General features: G+C 38.0%; 2 protein-coding genes across 3 annotated transcripts; one reads left to right on the top strand and one right to left on the bottom strand.

Annotated features, from left to right (window-relative positions):
* Window positions 1-15564: 15564 nt before the first annotated feature.
* Window positions 15565-18577, top strand: LOC110874295 (zinc finger protein BALDIBIS). Of its 2 annotated transcripts, XM_035974399.1 has the most exons (4): window positions 15618-15875; window positions 16182-16322; window positions 16744-17143; window positions 17528-18577. In XM_035974399.1, the coding sequence occupies exons 2-4, from the start codon at window positions 16193-16195 to the stop codon at window positions 18399-18401; spliced, it is 1404 nt and encodes a 467-aa protein (XP_035830292.1). In that variant the 5' UTR covers window positions 15618-15875; window positions 16182-16192; the 3' UTR covers window positions 18402-18577. The 2 variants fall into 2 exon arrangements, with proteins under 2 accessions (XP_021978751.1, XP_035830292.1); XM_022123059.2 differs by having other exon boundaries at window positions 15565-16322.
* Window positions 18578-20383: 1806 nt separating this feature from the next.
* Window positions 20384-21127, bottom strand: LOC110929283. Its single transcript, XM_022172412.1, has one exon. It carries the CDS (start codon window positions 21125-21127, stop codon window positions 20384-20386), a length of 744 nt encoding a protein of 247 aa, XP_022028104.1.
* Between the last annotated feature and the right edge of the window lie 3811 nt (window positions 21128-24938).

Here is a 24938-nt window from a genome sequence, read left to right as displayed (position 1 = left end):
ATTGATAATGCCCTTAACACCGTCCTTATGAATCGTGAGTGTTATCAGGGCATGGAGAGGAGAAAAAATAGAAAGTAATGATTGAAATGACTTACACAATTTTTGAAGGGGCTATGATGTTATGTTAACGTAGTGAAAAATACCACTTACAAAGCATTTATCATTACGAATGGTGTTAGAAGATATATTATATCCAAAAATACTAATAAAAATACTATATTATATTATCATATAATTTATGTTTTTCCTAAATACTTGTTGACAAAAGGGTATAAAAGTTGTTGTGACAATACCAATTATAGCATAATTATTTCTGAACTTCGCCATCAATCATAGCTGTAACGGCCCAACACTTTTTCTAAATACTTTTTTTTTTCGAATCTTAACTTAAATAGAGTATGATTGTGTTAGCACATTTATTTTTTTTTTCTTCTAATCTTAACTTAAATAGATATGATTTTGTTAGCACAGTTATTTCATAGTTTCAGATCCCACTATTTCCACAGAGTAAATTATCATTTTAGTCCCTAAGGTTTGTCTTAAATTATCATTTTAGTTCAAATAGTTTTCTTTTCTTCTATGAGTCCATATGTTTTCTTTTTTTCTTATCATTTTCATCCACCCATCTAACTTCATTCAAAAACCACAGTTAATCAGGGTATTTTGATCACTTTACAATTATTTTTTGTTTTTTTGCCATATTCATCCAAAGACTTTAATTAAAAAAATATAACAAAATGTTTAATAACATAATTAGAATAATAATAATTATTATTTTAATAAGTATTATTATTACTATTATTATATTATAGTATATATAGATACACTTTCATTTTTATCCACCCATTTTCACTAACACCACCATCTGAGAACAAGTTTCACGACCATCGACCACCACCATCTCATACCTTCACTGCTCATCACCGTTCACCACCATCATAGACCACTGTTGTCGGAACAAATTCAAACTGAAATCAAGCAATAGACCACCGTTTCATACCATCGTTCACCACCATCATAGACCACCTTAGTCACCGGAAACAACCACAATCGGAGGTGAAAGGAACTCACTGGAAACATGGTCAATGGTGTCGGGCAATACCTTTCTCGGAATTCACTGGAACAACCAGAACCACTGTCGCCGGAAACAACCACAACCTATGTTTCACCAGATCTGTCCATATAACGGTTGCGTGTCACCAGATTTGTCCATATATCACCACTGGCGGTGGGGAAAATTTGAAGGTTATGGTGGTGGTGGTTCCGTGACGGGTGGCGGAAGTGGGCGATAACTGGTGGTAGTTTGGTGGGGTTGTAGAGATAGAAAGAGAGAGTGCGAGGGGTGGGCGGTGGTAGGTGTTGATGGTGGTGGGTTGGTAATGTAGAGAGAGGGGAGAAAAGTGGAGACACAGTACATGTGTCTGTATATATATTATTTCATGCCTTATTTTTTTAATCAGTGATTTTTAAGTTAACAAATAGAAAACTTAAATCAATATTATTTATTTTATACATATATATATATATATATATATAAATATATGTGTGCATATTAATTGTTTTCTTTTTTTATGAAAAATAAGTTTTGGACTAAAATTTCAGAGAATCCAGTTCAACATGATCGCACAAAACATGTTGAGATGGACAGACACTTGATCAAAGAAAAACTAGAAACTGGAGTCATTGAACTTTTGTTCATCCGATCAGAAAACCAACTTGTAGATATATTAACTAAGGCGGTCAATGGGAAAATTTTCATGCACTGTATTGGCAAGTTGAATATTGGAAATCCCACTACTCAACTTGAGGGGGAATGTTGAAATATTGGATGGGATTAGTTTCCATCATTTCCTGAAATAATCCATTGACTTCATAGAATTAAGATCACAACTGTCAAGTCTGATTTCCAGGACTAGCTAATTGACAGCCTTTCTCTCAAGGCCGTTTACTGTATTTCCATGTTTAGTAAAATTGTAAAGGCTATATATTCTGTACATATATACAAGCAAATACAATACAATTCTTTAATTAATTTCCTATCATTCTCTGATTATCAAAACCAACAGTATCGAACCCACGAAACTCCTAAGAAGCCATTGGTACATCACCCGCTTTTAGAGGCTGAGGAGGTTCGGATACCTCAGATGGCTGAGCAGGAGGGCGGGCAAGATGATGTTGACGTCCTGCCTCAGCATAAACAGGGGGTGGCTAATGACTGGCATGGGTGAAATGTATAAGTATATAGGTATATCGGTTCCACCTCGTCCACCACCACGAGTTTATCCGAACCGGGGCTCGTTCTACACACAGCAGCCCGACCCGTCCATGTCGTCCTTTACCTAGCCCATCCCGTCCATTTAGGTATTTATCTTATTTTTATTTCATTTATCTACGAGCAATTTAATGTTATGTAATGTAATGGGTATTTTGTTTAAATTCTTATAGATTTACGGCCCATCCTATACCCAGCCCGACTTTTCCATGCCGCATTTTCTTCGGTCCAGCCAGACCATGTCGCTCTTTCATCTGTCCGACCTTTCCATGCAGGTATGTTATTTTGTTTTTATTTCATTTTCTACAAATAATTTTAATATTATGTAATGAGTATTTTGTTTAAATTTTTATAGGCTTTAGGCACGTCCTATACGCGGCACAACACGTCACCCTCTACTATGTGTGGCCCGTACTTTAAGGAGGAGGAGCTCGCTGAGCCTGATAAGGATTGATGACGGTAGTGGTTTATTTTATTTTTATATGATGCAGTACTATACGAACAATTGAATTTAATATTCAGTATTTGTAACATTCGTTTAATTTGGATATGTTTGTTTTGATAAGTTATAATGTACGGATATGTTAGTTTGTTTGGATTGCTTAATTTCACTAGGTCTTTTATAAAATTTATAACAAAAAACCAACATCATTTTATAACAAAAAACCAACTTAATTAATTTAAAAAAAAATAGAATTCAAAATGATACTAAAAACAATATGTTGCTCTTGAAAAAAAATTTCTCTAGTGAACGTATGACCCTATATGATTTCCCTAGTCTCTTTGTACTTCAAGTATACATATAAGAATCGTATAGTTTAATACGCTTAGACCCAAAGGAACCGTATTGCCTTATATGATTCCTATAGGGTTTTAGGGATCTGTAAATAAAATGAGAGGATGTGTGATAACCAAAGCCTTATAGTAGTTAAGAGAATAATAGAACAAAAGTTTAAAACTCATATTCATTATTTCGGGCATATAAACATAATAATTATATCTACAGAGTTGTGATATAGATAACACATATTACATTAAATATAATATCTCTAACTTCTTAAAATTAACAGATAAAAAAGCAGGTCGTTTAACCAACAGTTTAATTTTTAATTTTAGTTTTTATTTTGTCCCCAATGTGTCTTCACTTTTTTAATCCATACCAACCTTTTGGTTTCCTAATCTTAGTTTTTTTTGAAAGGCAAATTTCATAAACACCAAAGGTCGGGGAATCTTCAAGGCGGAAATCCTCACAAAACCAAACAATTACATTACATCAAAAAGGAAAGACTTCCAACCCTTCCAATCCACTACAACAAATCTACCCCTATTACATAACCAAAGATACGTCAACGATTTGACATCTGCCACAATGTCTACCACAGTTCTGATCGTCTGATTGAAAACTTTTTCATTCCTAGCTTTCCATATCCGCCAACAAACCACCATGAAGATGCCGTATAAGATTTCTTTCTTACTCTTCGACCATCTCGAATTTGTAACGACCTCAACAATATCTTTAACCGTGAATAAGAAGATAGGTGGTAAATGAACCCAATTCGCTATCCCATTCCAAACACCATTCGCCACCCTACAAACAGTAAAAATATGGTCCACGCTTTCTTCAACCTCATTACAAAACTCACAAAGGCAATCCCCATGAATGATATTTCTTCTCCGCAACGCCAGTTTAGTAGGAATTCTATCTAGCAAAACCCTCCACATAAAAACATTACACTTTATCGGAACCCACTTACACCAAACAAAATCAAAATCACTTTGAGGATCAATCGGTCGACCACCTTGCAGCCACTTTTTAACCTCCTGGACCGTAAACTCAGTCGGCCCATCAACATACCAAGTCCATTTATCTCTATTATCTACCAATCGCTGATCTGCGATAAGCCGATGACAAGTTAGTAGATCGCTGACTTCTTGATCTGAAGAGGGATAAGTTTTCCAGCTCCAACTGATCACTCCAACCAAATTATTAGATCCAATTCTATCCGCAACCACGCACCACTTATCTTGCTCTAGCCGAAACAAAGCAGGAAACATCATTTTCAACGGGACTCGAGTAACCCATGGGTCTAACCAAAACTTTATATCCGAACCATTTCCAAGTTGACCCCTTATCAAATTTGATCCGTATTTATCGCCAACCTTCAACCGACAACAACTACTCACTAATTTCGACCATGTACCCGAGAACCTCGCTTTAATCGGATAAGTCTCCCACCTCCTCATGGAACCATGAATGGCATCAATAACTCTTCTCCACATGGAATTCCCTTCTTCTTGATAGCGCCAAAGCCATTTAAACAAAAAGGCACTGTTACTATCTCCAAGTTTACTAAGCCCCAACCCACCTCGATTCTTTGGTCTAGTAACTTTATCCCAAGCTACCCAATGAACTTTTGAAGTATCCAAATCACCGCCCCACAAAAATTTCTTTATCAAGGATTCCAAGCTATTAATAACCCCAACTGGCGCCTTATACAAAGAAAAATAATAAGATGGCAAACTTTCCAACACCGATTTTATTAACGTCAACCGACCTCCAATAGAGAGAACCTTCGATTTCCATTTAGATAGACGAGATTTGAACACCTTTACCACCGGATCCCAATTGCTTATTCTACTCATATTAGCACCAACGCGAATCCCAAGATACGAAAACGGGGTCTCTCCTGAACGACCTCCCATCGCCTTCGCCTTTTCACTAACTACATCCATACTCTTCCCCACCCCAAAAAGGGTAGATTTGTGAATATCGATCCGAAGGCCCGAACATAAGTAAAACACTCTAAGTAAGCGTCTAAGAGTAGTGATATACGCAAAATGCAACATATAAATTATATCAAATGTGGCATAAAACTAACCCTTTTTAGTACTAATGTTGGAAAAACTGTGTTTTTGTCTTCCTTTTGTATTTTCAGGATTAAATGAGCTCAAATTAACAAAAGAAGGAAAAAAGACAGCAAAATCTTACATAAATACAAGAAAAAGAGCAAAAGTGGAATGCGCGACCCCTCAACAGCATCTTCCCAAGCAAAACCAAGAAAACAGAAGACTGAATACGCCCCGTGCTCAGCGAGCACGGGGCCGTGCCCAAGAAGCAGCAGAAAAGACAAACCTTTAGAAGCTTCTATTGCCCACCACGGGGCCGTGCCCAGCGGACACGGGGGCGTGGTCAGAGTCCTGCAGGCGCATTTATTGTAATTGCGAATTACAATTAATGAGGAGAGAGACAAAGATGGACACGGGGCCGTGCCCAGCGGGCACGGGGCCGTGCCCGAGCTTCTGTTCAGCCTATAAATAGGAGTGCTTGGAGCCATTTCAACTCATCCCTTGGCACACCACCTCTCTCACACTTCACCCACCACCACCATAACACTATCATCCACCACCATCATCCATTGTCCATCATAGCGTGTGTGAGTCGTCTCGGGATCCAAGATTGATCGTAAGAGTTCTTGACAATCAAAGGCCATGTTTGCCTAAGTCTCTTACATCACTTGGTGAAGACAAGTGTTTAGTGTAATACTTTTTATTTTTAATCTTTTGCACTTTTTAATTGGTTATGTATTAATGACTTTAATAACTAGTTTCTTATGTTGAAGGTGATTCTTCCTTATCGTTTGTCCGTGGTGTCTTGGCATTATTTTACTGTCTATAGAAAATAAAAGATTTTCACCATTCATATCTCCACGGTCTATATAGAGGTATGTTGGCTACCTGGTCGGGGGTTAAGGGAACGGTTTGGTAAGAGTCTTGCCGTTGTTCAGCGTTTAGAGATCCTGCAAGGGACCTGAGTCAAATTTAGTAGGACCTCCTTCAATACCCAAAGGTATTGGATGGCGGGGGTCCAAACTCTTTGATCCCCTCATAAGTTAACTACTATTAAAACTTTAATCCAGCTACTTAGGAGTGTATCCCTGCTGACTCAGACTACTTAGCTGAGGGTAACGTCACCTTCAAAAGAGGGGCCTACCACATTATGCATTAATAACTTAATTAATTATCTTTCAATAATCCGACCCTTTAAGATTGTATCCTTGCTGACTCAAACTACTGGGTTGAGGGTAACGTCGCCTTCAAAAGAGGGGCCTACTACAATAACTAAGATAATCTCTTAAACAAGTGCAAAAGTGCGAAAATAATCAAAGGTTACACTAACACACGAGTTGGATCCAAGTGATTCATCTTGTCTATCTGTTTTTATTTTTATTTTTATTTTCAGCATTTTAGTTAGTTTTATTTTCTTAGTTTAAAAATCTTTTTCTAACATTTTGATTTGATTAGACGTTGAGGATAAACCGGTACTAAGAGCTCTTGTGTCCTTGGACGATCTCGGTATCTTACCAACACTATACTACGTCCACGATGGGTGCACTTGCCCATATGTGTGTTTAGTGTTAGTAAATATCGTGTTTTATAAATTTAAAACTTGGCTAAAAAGTGTAAAAGGGCTTAAAATACATACCTAAAATATAACACACTTCACGCACATCAAGTTTTTTGGCGCCGTTGCCGGGGACACAAGGATTTTAAGAAAGTTAGGAATCAACGCCCAATCATTTTTTTATTTTATTTTTTAGGATTTTCTTAAATTTTTTAGCTTCTGCAGAGCTCAGCACGGGTCGTGCCTGGTCGGACACGGGCCGTGCCCAGCATTGGTACTGGCAGTTTTTATTTTCCGAGTTACAGAAGGCTGAGCACGGGGCCTTGTCGGTGCAACACGGGGCCATGTCCAACTTTCCAGTAACAGGGATCCGGAAAACAATCACTGTAACTTCGACCACGGGCCGTGCTCACTGAGCACGGGGCCGTGGTGAACTTTCTGACCAGCATTCTTTTTTTGTTTTTGTTGCAGGACTTGGAACCAGACGCCACCTTTACGTAGTGTATGAGCTCCAGTTCTAACAAAGACATAAAAGAACCTCTAGAAGAACCCGAACGCTTTCTCAGAAAAAGACTAAAAGCTAAAAACCAAGAGAAGGTTTCGGGGGACCCACTTCCAATGGCGGACCAGCGTACCCTCATGGATTACCTACGGCCCACCGCAGGTAACCTCGGCGCGGCTATCAATGCACCGAATGTCGAAGCCAACAACTTCGAATTTCGGCCACATTTGATACAGATGCTTCAAAACTCTGCAACTTTTCATGGGCTTGCGGACGAGGATCCCCATCTACATATCACTAATTTCTTAGAAATATGTGATACCTTTCGGATCAATGGAGCATCAAATGACGCCATCCGCCTTCGAATGTTTCCATTTTCACTAAAAGACCGAGCAAAAGCTTGGCTTAACACCCTCCCAGTTGGTTCGGTAAACACTGGGATGAACTAGCCCAAAAATTTCTATATAAGTATTTCCCTCCCGCTAAAACGGCTAAATTAATGACTGAAATTAATACATACTCGCAAGACGAGGGGGAATCTTTATATGAAACTTGGGAAAGGTTCAAGGAGCTATTACGAAAGTGTCCTCATCACGGTCTTGCGGTGTGGCAACAAGTATCCACTTTCTATAATGGATTGTTGCCACATACTAGACAAACACTTGACTCTAGCTCCGGGGGACTTTTAGGTAATCGCCGCGCGCAGTAAATATATAATCAAATTGAGGAAATTGCTCAAACCAATTTTCAATGGCACACTCCCCGAGGCAATAAATCTATTGCCCCGGGCGCCCATAAGGTTGATGAAAGCACTTCTTTACAAGCCCAAATCGAGGCCCTTTCTTAAAAAATTAAAAAGCTAGAAATGACAAAATCAGTCTCGGTTATAGCTTGTGAAGGGTGTGGTGGGCCACATGAAAATTGGAGTTGTATGAAAGAAACAGATGATCAAACAGAGGCGGTAAACTACATTGATAATAGACCTAGGCCGTCGGATCCCCCAACGGGCACCTACAACCAAGGATGGCGTAACCACCCTAACCTTGGTTGGAGAGAACCCGGCAATAGTAGTAACCAACAAAACCTAAATCAACGAACAAACTTTCAACAACCGAGAAATGAGTCACAAAATTTTTCTCAACAACAAGGTGGACGAGAAAGGTTACACAAGTGCAAAAGTGCGAAAATAATCAAAGGTTACACTAACACACGAGTCGGATCCAAGTGATTCATCTTGTCTATCTGTTTTTGTTTTTATTTTTATTTTCAGCATTTTAGTTAGTTTTATTTTCTTAGTTTAAAAATCTTTTTCTAACATTTTGATTTGATTAGACGTTGAGGATAAACCGGTACTAAAAGCTCTTGTGTCCTTGGACGACCTCGGTATCTTACCAACACTATACTACGTCCACGATGGGTGCACTTGCCCATATGTGTGTTTAGTGTTAGTAACTATCGTGTTTTATAAATTTAAAACTTGGCTAAAAAGTGTAAAAGGGCTTAAAATACATACCTAAAATATAACACACTTCACGCACATCAGTAGCAAAATTATTATCCGACCACTCTCCCATGATCATCGCATCATCTGCATAAAGAAAATGAGAAAGAGAAATACCACTATTCGGAAGCCGAATTTTAGTAAAGGACCCCACATCACACGCCTTCTTCATCAAGCCCGCAAGAGCCTCCATGACAATAATAAACAAGAAAGGAGATATAGGGTCTCCTTGCCTCATACCCTTCTCACAGAAAAATTCGAATGTAGGGGAACCATTAACAAGAACCGACGACCTAGCTGACTCCAAAACACCTTTGATCCAATTACACCAAATCACTGGAAAATTCATTTGTCTCATGACCGATATCAGAAAACCCAATTAACATTATCGTACGCTTTTGCAAAGTCGATCTAGAACATGAACAAATCCTTCCCACATCTTTTAGCCCAAGATAGAACTTCACTAATGATAAGGGGCCCGTCCAAAATATATCTCCCTGCTATGAACGCCGATTGAGTTTCTGAGATAAGACTATCAATCACCATTTTCAAACGGTTTGCTAGAACTTCTGAGATTACTTTGCTAACAACACCAATCAAGTTAATCGGCTGATACTCCCCCAAGTCCACCGGGTCCTTCACTTTAGGAACCAAAGTGATAAACGAGGACCCCACTCCCCGACTAATGACCCCCCGTCTCAGCAAAAGTATTAAATATATCCACAAAATCACCTGAAAAGAGAGACCAAAATTTTTTAATAAAACGAAAATTAAACCCGTCAGGGCCCGGCGCTTTATCACTCCCCCATTCAAACACTGCATCTTTGATTTCTTTCTCTAAAAAAGGAGCCACAAGCCCTTCAGCAGCTTCCGGAGCCAAAGTCTTTAAACTATGCACTCTAAGAAACGGTCGGTCTTTGATATCTTCAACAAACTTCTCTTTAAAAAACCTGTGCACCTCCTTTCTGATTTCTTTTGGCTTCGTAACCCACTCACCGTTAATGGACAGCCTAGGGCTCGAATTAGATCCTCTACGAGCATTAATAACACCATGGAAGAAACGAGACTTTTCATCGCCCTCTTTCGCCCACTGAACTCTAGCTTTTTGTTTCAAATCTCGAACCTTATATGCTTCCAGCTCTTTCAACATCTTAGAGGCTTCTTCATAAACCCAACTTTCATCTTCAGTTAAGTCCCAGTCTTCCAAAATCAATTCTAAGTCGCCAATGTCAACCACCAGACCACTATGCTCCTCCATTTCCATGTTTTGCTGCTGCGAATACCACTCCTTGATCTTCGATCTAAGAATCTGGAACTTCGACATCAACCTCACATCAGGCGAACCATATATACAAGTAGACGACACAACTTCCTCAACCACATTATCCAATCCTTCTCTATTTAACCACGAATTGTAAAACCTAAACGGCTTGGGACCAAAATTCCACGTCTCAATCTTCAACAACAATGGGCTATGATCAGATTCAATCTGGTCCAGAACTCTATACTCCGCATTAGGCCACTTACTGAAAAATGACCAGCAAACAAAAACCCGGTCAATACGACTAAGCTTATTCCCTGCAAGAAACGTGAACTTTCGACCTCTCAAAGAGTACTCGTATAAGCCAACATCTTCCAAGAAATTGTTAAACTCTTTCGTAGCCACTTCATTAAACTTAGAGTTTCTACGCTCCACACGATCTCTGACACTATTAAAATCACCCGCAACAGTCCAGAACCCATTATCATGCATGTCGAGCGACTTAATTTCCTCCCAAACCACCCGTTTATCAACTTATTTTTGCGGGCAATACACGTTTATAAAAGAAACCTTCTGACCGTCTTGTTTCAAGTACCCCGAGACCATTAGAACCGATCTACTTTTAAACACTGAAGTCTTAACAAAAAGTTTAGGATCCCAGAAAGAAATCAAACCCCCAGATCTACCCAGAGCATCAACAAACTCAAAATCAAACTCACCAGATCCCCAGAATCTACTCACATCCACACCTTCTAACAAATGAAATTCAGTTTCCTGAAGCATTATAAACCCAACCTCGTTTGCCACCTTAAGTTTCCGCACCCAAGAGCTCTTTCCCACTGACCCCAACCCTCTAATGTTCCATGAAATACAATTCATTGAAAACCAGATTGAAAACCTTCTTCATTAACGATTTTCACAATAGATGACTCGAACGTGTCAATATTTGAGGCTCTCAGGTTCATACCCAAAGCAACCGTCTCACCTACTTCTTTAACAACATCCCCAACTGCCGGATTTCTAACATCCTCCCCGATCATCGTTTCTACATTAAGATCTGGCGTAACAAAATCTTCCTGAGAACCCATATTTTCCTCGGCCACTTTAGAACTCTCCTGAATATTAAATATAAACCGGTCGATATCAAACGGGTCATCACCTTCTCTAGACCGTTTCTTAGGCCTTTCAAGTCCCGTAGGCGACGGCGACTTGTCAGGCCTTGGTTTCTTCCGAAAACCACCCCTCTTTTTAATCTTACCACCCTTAGAGACCTGGCCACCAGAAAATTGCACACAAAATTCCTCTTGGACTCCCACATCAGACGTATTAGCACTCGGTTCATGTAAATTCGAGTGAGTCTCTTCAACATGCACATGTTGGACTACATCAATCCCCCCGTTCCCACCATTATCCAAACCTACATCGCTGCCTTCTTTCTCAGCCAAAACCTCTACTTCCGAACCATCCGTCAACTCTACTCCATCAACATCCAAACAATCTAGAATCCAGTCTCCTAACTCTTTCTCTACAACAACCGAGACGGAGTCGTTCCTCCATTTCAACGAAATCTCCTGATTAATCCTTTTAGCTGAGTTACACAACACACCAACCATAGCATGCGAAATATCTAGAATCCGATCGCTGATACGAGCCGATTGAATAACCTAACCAAACTTGTAACCAATACTATCAAACACACTATCATCATACAAGTACAAAGATACCCCGAATATCTTCAACCATGCAATACGCTCAAAGGGAATCTGTTGCCCTTCCCAAACTTCTAATAAAACAAAGACCGAAGTCCAAGCTTATTTCGTCTGATAGAACACAAGCATGTTCTCCTTGTTTTCAAACACCAGAATAACCGATAAACCACCCACATATCTAATCCCAACCTTCGTCAAACGGATCGAATCTAACCACATCCTCAAAGCAGTTAATTCTTGAAACCCTCGAACCCTACCAATCAAACCCATCCCATCCCAATGAATACTCCCCTGAACACCATCATCTAACACCACCTCCAACTGATCACAACCTGAGTCCTTATCCAAAAGAGTATCCTTAAAGGATCGCTGCTTACAAGAGCTCGGACCCGGTTGAACACCCTCACCAACCTAACTGTTTCATTGACATTACTCTCAGACTTCTTCTCCTTCATCGGTACCCATTTCTTATCCACCTTCCATGACGTCCTCTCCCCATCCACAAATCGAGCTAACATAATAAACAACTTATATGACCCTATCCAAACATCTTTTAAATCCTTCTCTAAACTCAACGGGTCCTTAACATTCGAAAAAGGAACGAAACCAAACCTTTTACCAAGTTTATCGTATTTCCTCGCAATATACGTACCGTGAATCTTTCCAAATCCCTTAAGAACATCATGCAAATCTGCAGACGCACATCCTCCCGGAAGATTGGAAACAAAAAACTTCGTAACCAATACATCAGAATTCTTCACATCCCCGTCTTGTCTTGTTTTCCTACCCTTCTTTGTTGGAGCATCATACCATGAATTAAGCTTATACTTGTCCCTGCCGAACATGTTTGAATCGGGAAACCTGTTCGCCTTCTGCCGCCTCCGAAAGATTCGGAGTATTAGGGTTTCTTGACTTTTGTCAAAATTAGTGTTTAATTCCTAATCTTAGTGTTTACTTTTTTTAACGGCCAATAAATCAATGCCGAGCATTCTAGGGGCTCCTACTGGACAAACGGAGTACTCCGAGAGTAACTCGAGTCGTCCGCCACTAATTCCGGGGAAAACCCGGTAACCTACCCGTCCGTAGGCATGACGGTAATCTTAGTGTTTACTTATATGCTTTTATGATTAAGTAGATAAAAACTAAAATTACTAGTTTCAATAGTGATTATTAATTGCTTAAAATAGAAAAAAAAAAAATATTATTTAATTTCATGGGAGAAGCTAAGCCATATAAACATGTTTTGCAAATATAATAAATTATTCTGTAAAAAATATACTATTTAACAATAAAAACATTCATTTTCGGAAATAACAAAGTTCAATCGCTGTTTGTTCAATTTCAGCTGGCAGTTTAATTAATGATGATATTGACATATTTTATTTAATTTTAATATAAAAATTCTTCGTTGTCTACATTAAAAGATACTCTATGAAAAGAATGATGGTTAGGTTAAACTTCATAGTCAATCAAGTGCTCACTAATATAATATATATAAGGTCACTAATATAATATATATAACTTTTAAAAGAAATAATATAATATATATATATATATATATATATATATATATATATATATATATATATATATATATATGTCAAGTATAGGCATGGGAAATATTATTTAATATTCTAATCACCAAAAGTAGATGTGTACCTACGGATTGGGTTTACCAATCCAAAACTAAATTCGGTACACTAGTTAGGGATGAGCGTAACATAACATGATTTTAACCTGCCAACCCTAAGAAATAAATCAGGACCTGAATGGAACCATCCTGAACCCACATATTATGATTTTTATTTTAGCATTGTTGGAATATACCATTAAAGTTAACATAAAGTCAACTTATAAGACATTCAGTGTGACTGTCAATTGTGGTTGGTAGTAATAGGTTAGCAATAATTATTGAACATGCATCAACTATATGTGTGGTCCGCTAGGAACTAAGTGTATCAGTGGGACATAATATGTAAGTAGAATATGGGTTGATTAATAAGTAGAAACTTTACTACCGATGAAGACTTACTGCTAATTATGTTGTTAATACTAATGAAATTAAGTTAATGTTGATAAAAGGAAGTTAGTGTTTGTATCTGTTTTGTAACCGCTTCTAAGCAGGAGCCAACAAGGATGTAATTATTGTTTATCTCTTTTTTGTTCATGATCATTTGATCAGTTTTAACAAAAAAACCGTTTCTTGCAAGGAAATTACTACTTGATATATGTTAAATAGATTAAGATTCATTTTTCAACAATTAGTATCAATGCATAGTTTGGCTCAGTTCAAAGAAGATGATCACACTTGATCGATCAAGATGAATGATGGTTTATGCGAAATTCGATTTGGTGAAGTTGGACGACAAAAGTCAAAAACCATTCTGAATTTCGAAGGTTGAAAATGAGGGCACTGCTGGGAATTGTTGATGCTCTTAGTTGCGAAAAAACCTTCATAGAACTTTGTCTGACTAGGAGAAGAACATTCTGGAAAAAGGTCACAGTGCTCTGATTTTGAGTCTTTAGGATAGAGTATTACGAGAGGTGTCAAAAGAAACATCTGCTATGTATGGGGATTTGATGTGGAGGCCCGATCAAGGGAGGGGGGGCCGGCCCTAGCCGTGGGTCAGCCCACATGTTTTTATTTTGATAGTTAAATTAGGGTTTTAATTTAGCCGGCTCTAATTATCTCTATGGAGGCTTGGGCCTAACTTGGGGATTACGTTTCATAACCCTAGATTAGTCTCTATATAATTATTTCTTTGTACTTGTAACCTATGTAGTTAATACCCGATATATTAGTGATATGTCGGTTATCGGTTCCCCGCCAAGATATCGGTACAAAATATTGATGAGAATATCAGTACCGATAATATCAGTGATATTGACCGATATTTGACTGGTATTGGACCGATATAGCACTCATTTTCCCGATATCGGTACCTTTATTCTTAGTTCTACCATTTGTCTTTCTTCTTATTGCTGCTATTAGTGTTTTAAGTCTTAATTATTAATTGTTAGTGTTTTAAGTCTTATTCAGGTCCTGCTTGCTACAAGTGTTAGTGTTTTGCAAGTTACAAAAGGTAAATTTGTTAATGGCATGAGAGTATACTGAATTGTTAGTGTTAAATTTCTATATATATAAATTTAGCATGATGTTAAAATTACCGATATCCCACCCCGATAACTGATATCTCAAATTTCGGTCCTTGACCGATATCCGATATTTTACCGCATTAACTGCTTAGCTTGTAACTCCTTGTAGCACACAGATAATAAAAGAAACCCTAGTTGCACCACAATAGATGTAGGGTAGCCGACCGAACCACTTTAGATCTCCGTGTCGTTTATTGCTTTCGTGTGTACGCGTTCAGTTTTGTGTGTGTACTTAGTTTTGTGTGTGCAATCCTAACAAATGGTATCAGAGCTTTGGCTCTTGATCGAGATCACATGAGAATACGAGAACGACCACCTTGAGTTCTTTCGTTCAACCGTCGTCGCCACCCCAACGCCACTAAGGTTCCGCCGCAGTCGTCTCTTAAGTTCATTTTTTAATTAAAAAACTCACCCATTTGGCCATTTTAATTTGGCTAATACACGATTTAACTGTGAAAGATGAAATAGCAGTTAATATAAATATATCCAAGTTAATTAACGAACATGAGTGTATTAAAATAATCCAAACTATTAGCTCATATATAGCACTGTTGTGCAAATTGCTATGCTGATAGAATTATATAATAATATTTTTAATATAATATAGAATAAATGAAAAGCAAAGAATAAAATTTCTCGCTACTGTCCACGATGTAAACCAACTCCACAATTCTACATAATATATTATTGGAATTCTATTATTTCATGTAAAACTGAGTAAAAACTTATATTACAAACTTCCAAAATCTGATATTTTGAGCAAAAAAGATGTGGTCAAATTGAGTCCATGGCTGCCGTAGTGTACATGGAAACCGTGCAGATAAGGCCCTCTCTCTCTCTTGTTGTGTGTGTATGTGAGAGAGAAACAGAAATATTCTGTTTTGAAGTAGCTATCATGTGTGTGTATTTTTCTCTGTGATATATATCATTCAAACAAAGAGAAAAAGACGAACAATATGTCTCATAACTTGATTCAAAACTCAAACCAAAAATCCATGGAGTTTCTTTCTTTTTCTAGGTGTTCTTCATCTTTGAATAACACTAACTGAGCTTCATAATCCATCAAGTTCATGTATTTATCTTCATCTTTACTTGGATTAGTTACAAGTTCTTTACTTTCTCATTTCTTACCTTAATGTACGCTTTCATTCTTCAAGAATCCATTAAAGAGATAGTATTGTCTGGTTAATCTCTTCATCTTTAAGGAAACACTTGAGTTACATCCATAATCATCATCTTCATTTGTTCATGTTCATGTTCATGTTCATGTTCATGTTTATGTTTATGTTCATGTTTATGTTCATGTTCATGTGTATATAGTGATTAGAAGCTCTTTTGTTCTTCATCACTTGCTTAAACTTGTTTTTTCTTATTAAAGATTCAAGAAAGATGATGTCTAGTGATGGGTTTTCATCACCACCTTCTTCCCTCACCTCCTTCATCCAAGATCCCATCCCAAACCCTAACCCTAATTCTTCCATTGCGGGCAAACGAAAGCGTAATCAGGCCGGTAATCCAGGTAAAACAATACCCATCTTCTTCTATTAAAAATCATGATCAATCAAACTAGATACAACTGTTATCATTTATAATAATGATAATGATAATGATAAACACCACTTCCCAAATGATAAAAATACTAACTCCTTATAAAAATACATGAGCACAGCCAGTACATTAACACTTCACGAATTTAAACAAAATAATTTATCTATAAATAATTAATTGTTCATCGTTTCTTAAAAATAATTGTTCAATTAAATATAAAAGTTTATAGACCTTTATGTAATATAATTTTTTATACTCTAAAAAAATTAATTTATGAACAAATTAACCTCGTAAAAACATTATGGAGTGAAATTGGCAATAAAAAACTTAAACGTAATCTTTTTTAATCATTTTTGGGTTTTTTCTTACATACACCGGACAAATATGTACAGATCCAGAAGCTGAGGTTATCGCGTTATCGCCAACATCATTAATGGCTACGAATCGATTCGTATGTGAGATTTGCAATAAGGGTTTTCAAAGAGACCAGAATTTGCAGCTTCATAGAAGAGGACACAACTTGCCATGGAAACTTAAGCAAAGAAACAAGAATGAAGTGTTGAAGAAGAAAGTGTACATATGTCCAGAGAAAAGTTGTGTTCATCATGACCCTTCTCGAGCTCTTGGAGATCTGACCGGCGTTAAGAAGCATTATAGTCGGAAACATGGAGAAAAGAAATGGAAATGTGAAAAGTGTTCAAAGAAGTATGCGGTTCAATCGGATTGGAAAGCTCATAGTAAGATTTGCGGTACTAGAGAGTACAAATGCGATTGTGGAACATTATTTTCAAGGTATGTTTATGGTCTTTCATCCACATCCAAGTCATATTTGATATGTATATGTATATATGGATTTGCATGTTAGAGCCAGAAAGCCTCTCTATTCTTATGAGATTGAGGTAAATCTGACTCTTTCATACCCTACTCTACTGGGAAATTTGTGGGTACAATTGTTTAATTGTTTTGTATAGACTTGCATGTTGAGCGGAGGGTCTCATTAAGAGTAACCTATCTATCTCTCTTTATCTCCGGGGGTGGGATAGATGTAAAGTTTGTTCTCATCTCACCCTCTCTGACCCTACTTGAAATTACTGGTTACGTTTGTTTGTACGTTTTGTTTGTACGTTTTGTTTGTTTATTATGTATGGATTTACATGTTTGTGTATGTGAAAACAGGAAGGATAGCTTCATAACACATAGAGCATTTTGTGATGCTCTAATGGAAGAAAACTCAAGAATGGCATCACTTCCAATGGTTCCAAACATGGGGAGTTTGGGATTCCGGAATGACTTAATGATGATGAACGGCGGTGGTGGTGGCGGCAGTGGTGACGGACAGTTTCAAGGTGTATTTGGTGGAGTCTTAGACAACAATCTTGACGTCAATGGAGCAAAACCAAGATTACCACTTTGGTTAGACCACAATGCCACCAATCCCCACCTAGAAAACCCTAACAACTCAACATTTCTAGGCTCATCAAGCTCACACTACAACAATAATGGAATGCTACCACCGGAAATGATGAATTGGTTGGGTAGATACAACGGATTACCACAAGGGTTATCTTTGAAAGAGGAAGAACAACAAGCCCAAAAAGAAATGCAACTAAACTCAATGTACAACTTTGGTGGCTCCACATCACAAAACAACCTCATGTGCTCAACCCTACCACCAGTTTCACCACCGCCGGTGGGTAACATGTCGGCCACCGCCCTCCTACAAAAGGCAGCTCAAATGGGGTCAACAAGAAGCACAAACACCGGTGGAAATGATACCGCTTTTGGGCTCATGAGTACAACTCTCTCTCATCTATCAAGCCCTCAAAATGGTGAAAGATTAATGATGATGGGGGCACCCGTGGCGGCCACCGATGGACCACCACCGAGCAAACCGTCCGGTGGTGGTGAGTTTGGTGATGGTGATCTAACAAGGGACTTTTTGGGTGTTGCAAGAAATGAGAGAAATGTGTCGTTTAGTTTACAACAAGAGTTGAACAAGTTTGCATCTTCATCAATGGGATTTAGCCAATTCAACCGGAATCAGGAGTAACATTGTATGTAGTGATGCTTTGCTGGCTTTTAGCGACTGGTTTTTGGACAATTTATGTAGTGACAGGTTTGTTTCTGTCACGAAATATGCAGGTTTCTATGGTTTTAAGTTTTAACATCCTTTGTTGTGCAAAACGAATGGCTAGTTTTTATGACGACCATTACACGTATTTTTCACATGCTAGATATATATTTTATACTTACATGCATTCACCACACATGCTACTTACTAAATTTCAAAATATAACTAAAGATGCTGATATATATACTATATATATAATATTAGATATTTAATATTTATGTATCGTGGTACTTTTGATTGCATGTGGGTACATAAGTAATTGTAGAAAATAACTTCACTAATTATGTTATAAACGTTCATTAATTATGTATGTATAAAGACCTATGTTATAGACAATTTCTTAGAACGAAATTATAAGTTAAGATTTTTACTTGTTTCTTCATTTAAAATTTTCTTATTAATAATTGAACACCTATAATATAATTTCTTATTGTTTAATTATGAACAAAGAGGTCACGGCTTTGTCTTTGTCAACCTCGTGGGGACTATGAAGTATGAAGTATATCATCCATCATTGGATTACCACCATCCGATCACATTTTATAATCCATTAAGAGCTCACATCTTTGTTTTTTTGTTATCCTATTAAAGACTTTCAAGCTAAAATCTCACTCATTATTGGATTACCACCACCCAAGAAAAGCTCACAGCTATTTATTTACCATGTTGAAGACTTTCGCGAATGTCACCCATTGTTGTTGTAAATCCGTGCACTCAATTGTTTTGTCCACCAAGCGCTCAAAGCTTTTATTTTTATTTTTTTTAACCCTAGTAGAGACTTTCGAATATATAGGTCACCCACCGTTGGATCATCATCACTCGAATACGCTTAACTAAAGAGTTTCTCTCTCACGCAATGTGTTCATTACATATTAATGGTATTAGACGTAAAACATTGTAACCCTGGTATCTCTACCACGCTAACTAGGGATTACATACAATTTGCATTATATGTGTCACTTGCATCTTCTTAATTACCAAAAGATAAAGAAATATCAGTTCAATAAATGATTATAAATTTTGTTATTTCGAAATAATAATAAATATATTATAAAAGAAAAAAATAATTCAATTTCAGAAAGATAAGATGGTCTTGTGAAGTGTCAGGTGTGAAGGGGAGAAGACAAAAGAGAGTGAAACAAAGGAAGTGTTTGCACTTGCATGTCTTTTATGGAAAGCTTTTTATGGGTCTGCATGTACAACTGTTACTGCAGTATGTACTATTTGGTCTGTCAGTATTGTGTATCTAACCCCACTCAACTTTTTACCACTTTCTGTTTTTCCCTCATTCAACACAATCTAATAATTATCCTACTAAACTTTTAACCACTTTCCGTTATTTCTCTCATTCATTCAATCACAATCATTAATTTTTAGTGTTTAATTATTTATTTATTTTCTTATTTTATATTTTTATATTTTTATTTACATCTATATTTAAGGGTTTGCAGATTGTGAAAAGACAATACACGTGTAACAACTTATTTGAAAGAATATAGTTGACAAGGGATTTTAGTGCAAAAGTAAAAGAGTAGAGGGTGTAAAGTGAAATTCAGAAAAAAGTTAGGGGCTAAGAAGAATTATATATAATCACGTGCAATCACACATTTTTAGATTTTTTTTTGAACGGCCACATTTTTAGATTTATTCTTAAAATGTTAGGTTTCAAAATATCTTTTAGAACGGACTTCGTTAATAAATTCTTCTTACGGTTACTTTATATTTTTTATTTGTCTCACTTTAACACTTTCGTTAATAAATTCTCCTTATGGTTACTTTATATTTTTTTATTTATCTCACTTTAACACCTTTTTTTTGAAAGGCCAACAAATTTTATTCATCTTGATCCAACAACTGTTAGATCACACCAATTACAAACGTTACAATCGCAAACGTTACAATCACAGACTCATACACGACAATTCCATATTACACCATTGATCCCATGTTACCAATAATCTTTTCGCTCTATATTTGAACCATAATAAGCTTAGTTGGCGAATTCCGTGCTTTACTTCCTCCACGCTAGCCTCCTTATCGTTAAAGACCCGGTCGTTTCTGCTCCTCCATATTCCCCAAAGAGTCACCATGACTATCAGTTGCATAAGTTTTCTCCATTTTGTAGAGCCGCGGACCTGATTATGGACTGTAGTAATATCCTTAGCGGTGAAAGCAAACAGTCTTGGGCATCTGGTCCATTCGGCGATACAATCCCACACGGCTAATGCAAACTGGCATCCGGAAAACAAATGGTCTTCGGTTTCATCTACCTCGCCACACATTTTGCACAGATACGAATCTAAATGCACGTTTCTCCTACGTAACCCATCCATTGTTGCTGCCCGACCCATATATATCCTCCACGCAAGAAAATTTACCTTTAACGGTACCCAATTATTCCACTCAAAACCCAAACCCGGACCCGGGTTACTAGCTTGTTCCATCCGTCTTCTAAGACTCTTAACTGTGAACCCTCCATCTGATTCGAGATTCCAGGCCCATGTATCATCTCTGCCCCGTATGTCAGTCACCATGAGCAACGATATTAATTCTTCAAACTGAGATTTTTCCTCCTCCGTTTCCGGGTCTCTTACCCATTGAGTTGTTATTATTGATTCCTCAAGTGTTACCCGCAATCTATCCATCACCTTAGCACTTTTGTTATTCTCCGGCAGGTATAAAGCTGGTAGTTTTTTGCATAACGGTTCATCACTAATCCAATATTCTTTCTAGAAATAAATGCTTGCTCCGTTACCCACCGCTCCTTTGAACAAGCATGCCAGATCAATCCCGTAGCTCTTCAAGTCTTCACCCACCTTGTACACTTGTTTCCACGGCCTGCTTAGTGTGAGTCTACATGGTATAAAATTCCAGGAGCGTTCACTACCATGTATACTCCAGATTATCTTTCTCCATAAGCCGTCCGTGTCGGTCTTGAAACGCCACCACCATTTTGCTAACTGTTGGAACCTGAAGGTTTATTCATGTAGGTTAACAATATATAGGGATTGATCATGTAATTAGTTTATTATGTTTTGGGTTTATCAATGTGGTTTGGGCTAGAATAGGTGTCGCATGGGCTTAGGTGGTATCGGCCCTAATGTGTTTAGTATATAAACACCCCTAATCACTTGATTAGGGGTTGTTGGTTACGAGTAGAAGGCAGGCGACACAAGCAAAGGAACAAGGTTCCAGTCGAAATCTTGTATCAGTCATCAATCAAGTTGAATGCAAGTTTCGGTTTGTGTTTGTTATCTATTGTTTCTCATTTGATCTTATATTCATTCTTGAATCGACTTGTGTTTGAATTCCGCACTTACATAAGTTCAGATTGATATCATTGATAGATCCTCACGGGTTTTACAATTGGTATCAGAGCCATTGAAGCCATTCAAGGGCTCGGTTTTGATATCATTCGGATTCAAGAACCTTCATATGTTACTAATCCGATTTGTTGAGTGTTTTGCAGAAACTTTTATCAACTGTTCTTGACATATTCATTGAAAAAATCACTGATTTTGGTTTGTTGATTTCAGTATTGGTGTTTGCTGAAATTTCGGGATATCGGTTCAACAGATTCAAAGATTACAATATCTTTGAATTTTGGAAATTGCTGAAAAGTCGGGATTGCGAGTAAACAGTTCTTATCACTTATTGTTTTGCAGGTTACGACTCGCAATCACCCAGTTGCGGCTCATCACGTTTCAGTTACGACTCGCAACCTCTGCTGGTTTCGGTTCATCCTGCCTTAGTTACGACTCGCAACCAAGGAATTGGTCTCCACTCGCAACCGTGGTTTCGGCTCATTCGGTTTTTGTTACGACTCGCAACCATTTTAGTTACGACTCGCAACCATTCCAGTTACGAATCGCAACCATCAGAAAATTGACTCGCAACCACGTTTCGACTCGCAACGACATTGTGTTACGGACGTTTGGACTGTTGATTTTGGACTTAATAAAATTAATTAATTAACTGATTAATTAACCATGTCAACCAACAACAGTGAATTGTCTGCCCTAACTCAACAACAAGAACTGGATTCAAAGCTAGGAACCACAACACGTATTCCGAGATTAACTGATGCCAATGACTTTCCCGAGTGGAAGTGGCGCTTTGAACAGCATCTGAAAGTTAAAGATTACAAGCTATGGCGCAGCATCTTGAGAGGACCTAGGGAGATTATGATGGAAAGCCCTACAGAACCTGATGTTAAAATAAAGAAGCCTCGAGATCAATACACTGAAGATGATCTGCTCATTGTTGAAGAAGATGATAGAGCTCTTTCCTATCTGACCATGGGTTTGGGTCCTAATATTGCTATGGGCTTTCGCACCTGCAAATCTGCCAAGGAACTGTGGGATTCTCTGGTAGAAGTGTATGAAGGTAATGAAGATATGAAAGAGAGTCGAAGGAACTTGCTGCAACAAAACTTCAACAATTTCAACCATATTTATGGTGAAACAGTAGATAATCAGATCCAAAGGTTTGTCAAGCTGGTGACTCAAATGCAAATGGAAGAAATTCATACCACAAACGCATCCACCAACAGACAACTTCTCAATGCATTGCCCAAGAGTTGGGAACATCATGTTGCTATGATCAAGAAAACCAAAGATCTTGCAAGATGCACCCTGTCTGAGATGATCTCGCATATCAAAGCTTGTGAATTGGATGATAAGCAGAGAGAGACTAACTACAAGAACAGCATGCTGGCTGCCGGATTCTCAATAGCTCCCACCACATCCAGTGACAGTAACACAGCTCTTCTGTCTCAAGGAGGATTCCAAATGTTTCGCAATGCTACAGCTGCTAAACCTGCTCCCACTTCAGCAAATGTCTACAACTCAGGGTCATCTACTCAGGCTTCCCCTACTAGTGCTGGAAAGGCTTCTGCTGCACCTTCTGCCTCTGTTGCGAGCAATGAAATGGTTGCCTTCTTCTCAAAACAGTCAAAAGAAAATCTTGAAATTGCAGCTTCAGTCATAAATTGCTTGAATGCCTTTACTGCGGGAAACCTTGGTCCTCCTAAGTTTTCCATGGATGATTTGGATCAAATTCATCCAGAAGATGTGGAAGAAATGGATATCACGTGGCAGATGGCTATGGCGGCTTTTAGAGCTAAAAACTTTATGAGGAAGACAGGGAAAAACAAATGGCAAGGTCTTACGTTCTCGGGCCCCGCAAAGATGCCATTTGAGTTTCGTTGCTATAATTGTCATGAACAGGGTCATTTAGCTAGAAATTGCACGAAACCCAAGGTGAATGGTGAACAAACTCCAGCTCAGCCTGCTGCTCCTGTTACGCCCAATCGAGAAAGAGCCCTTGTGACTACAACTGGTGTGCCTGCTGATAATGTCAACAGCGGAAGCCCACAACCAATGGGATTGGCCCAAGCTTTGGTGGTTCAGCCTGATTCGCCTTTTGACTGGAGTTCAGAGATCGAAAGACTAAACATCTCAGCTCCTGAAAATCAAGCCAACTCAAGCAATATCGCTTTCATGGCCAGCAACGATTCGGTGAATGATGATGTGAAGGTTGCACAGGAGGAGGAGTCGTCATCTGAAAACTTCGCCTTCATGACTCAAATCCTGTCAGCACCTGTCAAGGGTCTCACTAAAGAAGAGGTAATTTCTGTTTTCTGCACTTCTGAATGTAGGGAACGAGTTGAGGCCTATAGAATCCATAACGCTGAGCTAATCGAAGACTATAATGAAATTAAACGCAAAAATTTCACTTTAACGAAAAATGAAAAACTTTTCAAAGAGAAAATCGAAGCTCAGCGTAAGGATATCGTCCAACTCAAAGACGATGTTAGTGTAGCCACGGCCCAACTCATCATGGTTAAAGAAAAACTGTGTGAGGTGACTAAGGAACTGGAGAATGTTAGGGATAAATACCAAATTAATCAGTTAAACATTAAAAAATTCGATTCCTCCAGTAAATTAGTCAAAAATCTCTGTGATCAACAATTGGCTTATTCTAAAAAGAAAGGGTCGGGATTGGGTTACAATCAGGCTCCTCCTCCGTACAATAACAATTATACTTACTTGCCTATGACCGAGGAGGAGATGCTGAATGAAAGTAAAATGACATACGGACCCAAAAATAATAAGCCCTCGGTAAATGTTGAAAGTTCCAAAAATAGTAAGTCCTCAATCAATGGCAAATTTGCTGAAGAGCAGGTAAAACCAGAGACGTGTTTTGTGTCAAAGGGTACCTTTGATCCTAACAGTTCTTCGTCATGTGCAGATAAAGTACCTAAAGTGATATGGGGAGATGTGTTTGGAAGTGAACAAGTTTTAGAATCTGATTCTTCTAAAACTTCTTTTGATAATACTAATTCTGGTTGTGTGTTTGGACAAGCGTTTTTGAACTCATTTCATAGTTATGTTTCGTCTTCTTTTGGGCCTGATGTTTTGGGCAAAACAGTGAATGCTTGTGATGAACCTTTTA

Source organism: Helianthus annuus, chromosome 1 (genome assembly GCF_002127325.2).
Source record: "Helianthus annuus cultivar XRQ/B chromosome 1, HanXRQr2.0-SUNRISE, whole genome shotgun sequence".
In the NCBI taxonomy this organism is placed as follows: Eukaryota; Viridiplantae; Streptophyta; class Magnoliopsida; order Asterales; family Asteraceae; genus Helianthus; species Helianthus annuus.
The sequence above is the reverse complement of the archived record's forward strand: the minus strand, read 5'-3'. Positions and strand labels throughout refer to the sequence as shown.

Excerpts from the sequence above, each read along its gene's own strand:
- LOC110874295 (XM_022123059.2), top strand. The coding sequence starts at position 16,193 with ATGATGTCTAGTGATGGGTTTTCATCACCACCTTCTTCCCTCACCTCC. Across the intron at positions 16,323-16,743 it reads TAATCAGGCCGGTAATCCAG|ATCCAGAAGCTGAGGTTATC; the intron begins GTAAAACAATAC and ends AAATATGTACAG. Across the intron at positions 17,144-17,527 it reads TGTGGAACATTATTTTCAAG|GAAGGATAGCTTCATAACAC; the intron begins GTATGTTTATGG and ends ATGTGAAAACAG.
- LOC110929283 (XM_022172412.1), bottom strand. The coding sequence starts at position 21,127 with ATGGATAGATTGCGGGTAACACTTGAGGAATCAATAATAACAACTCAA.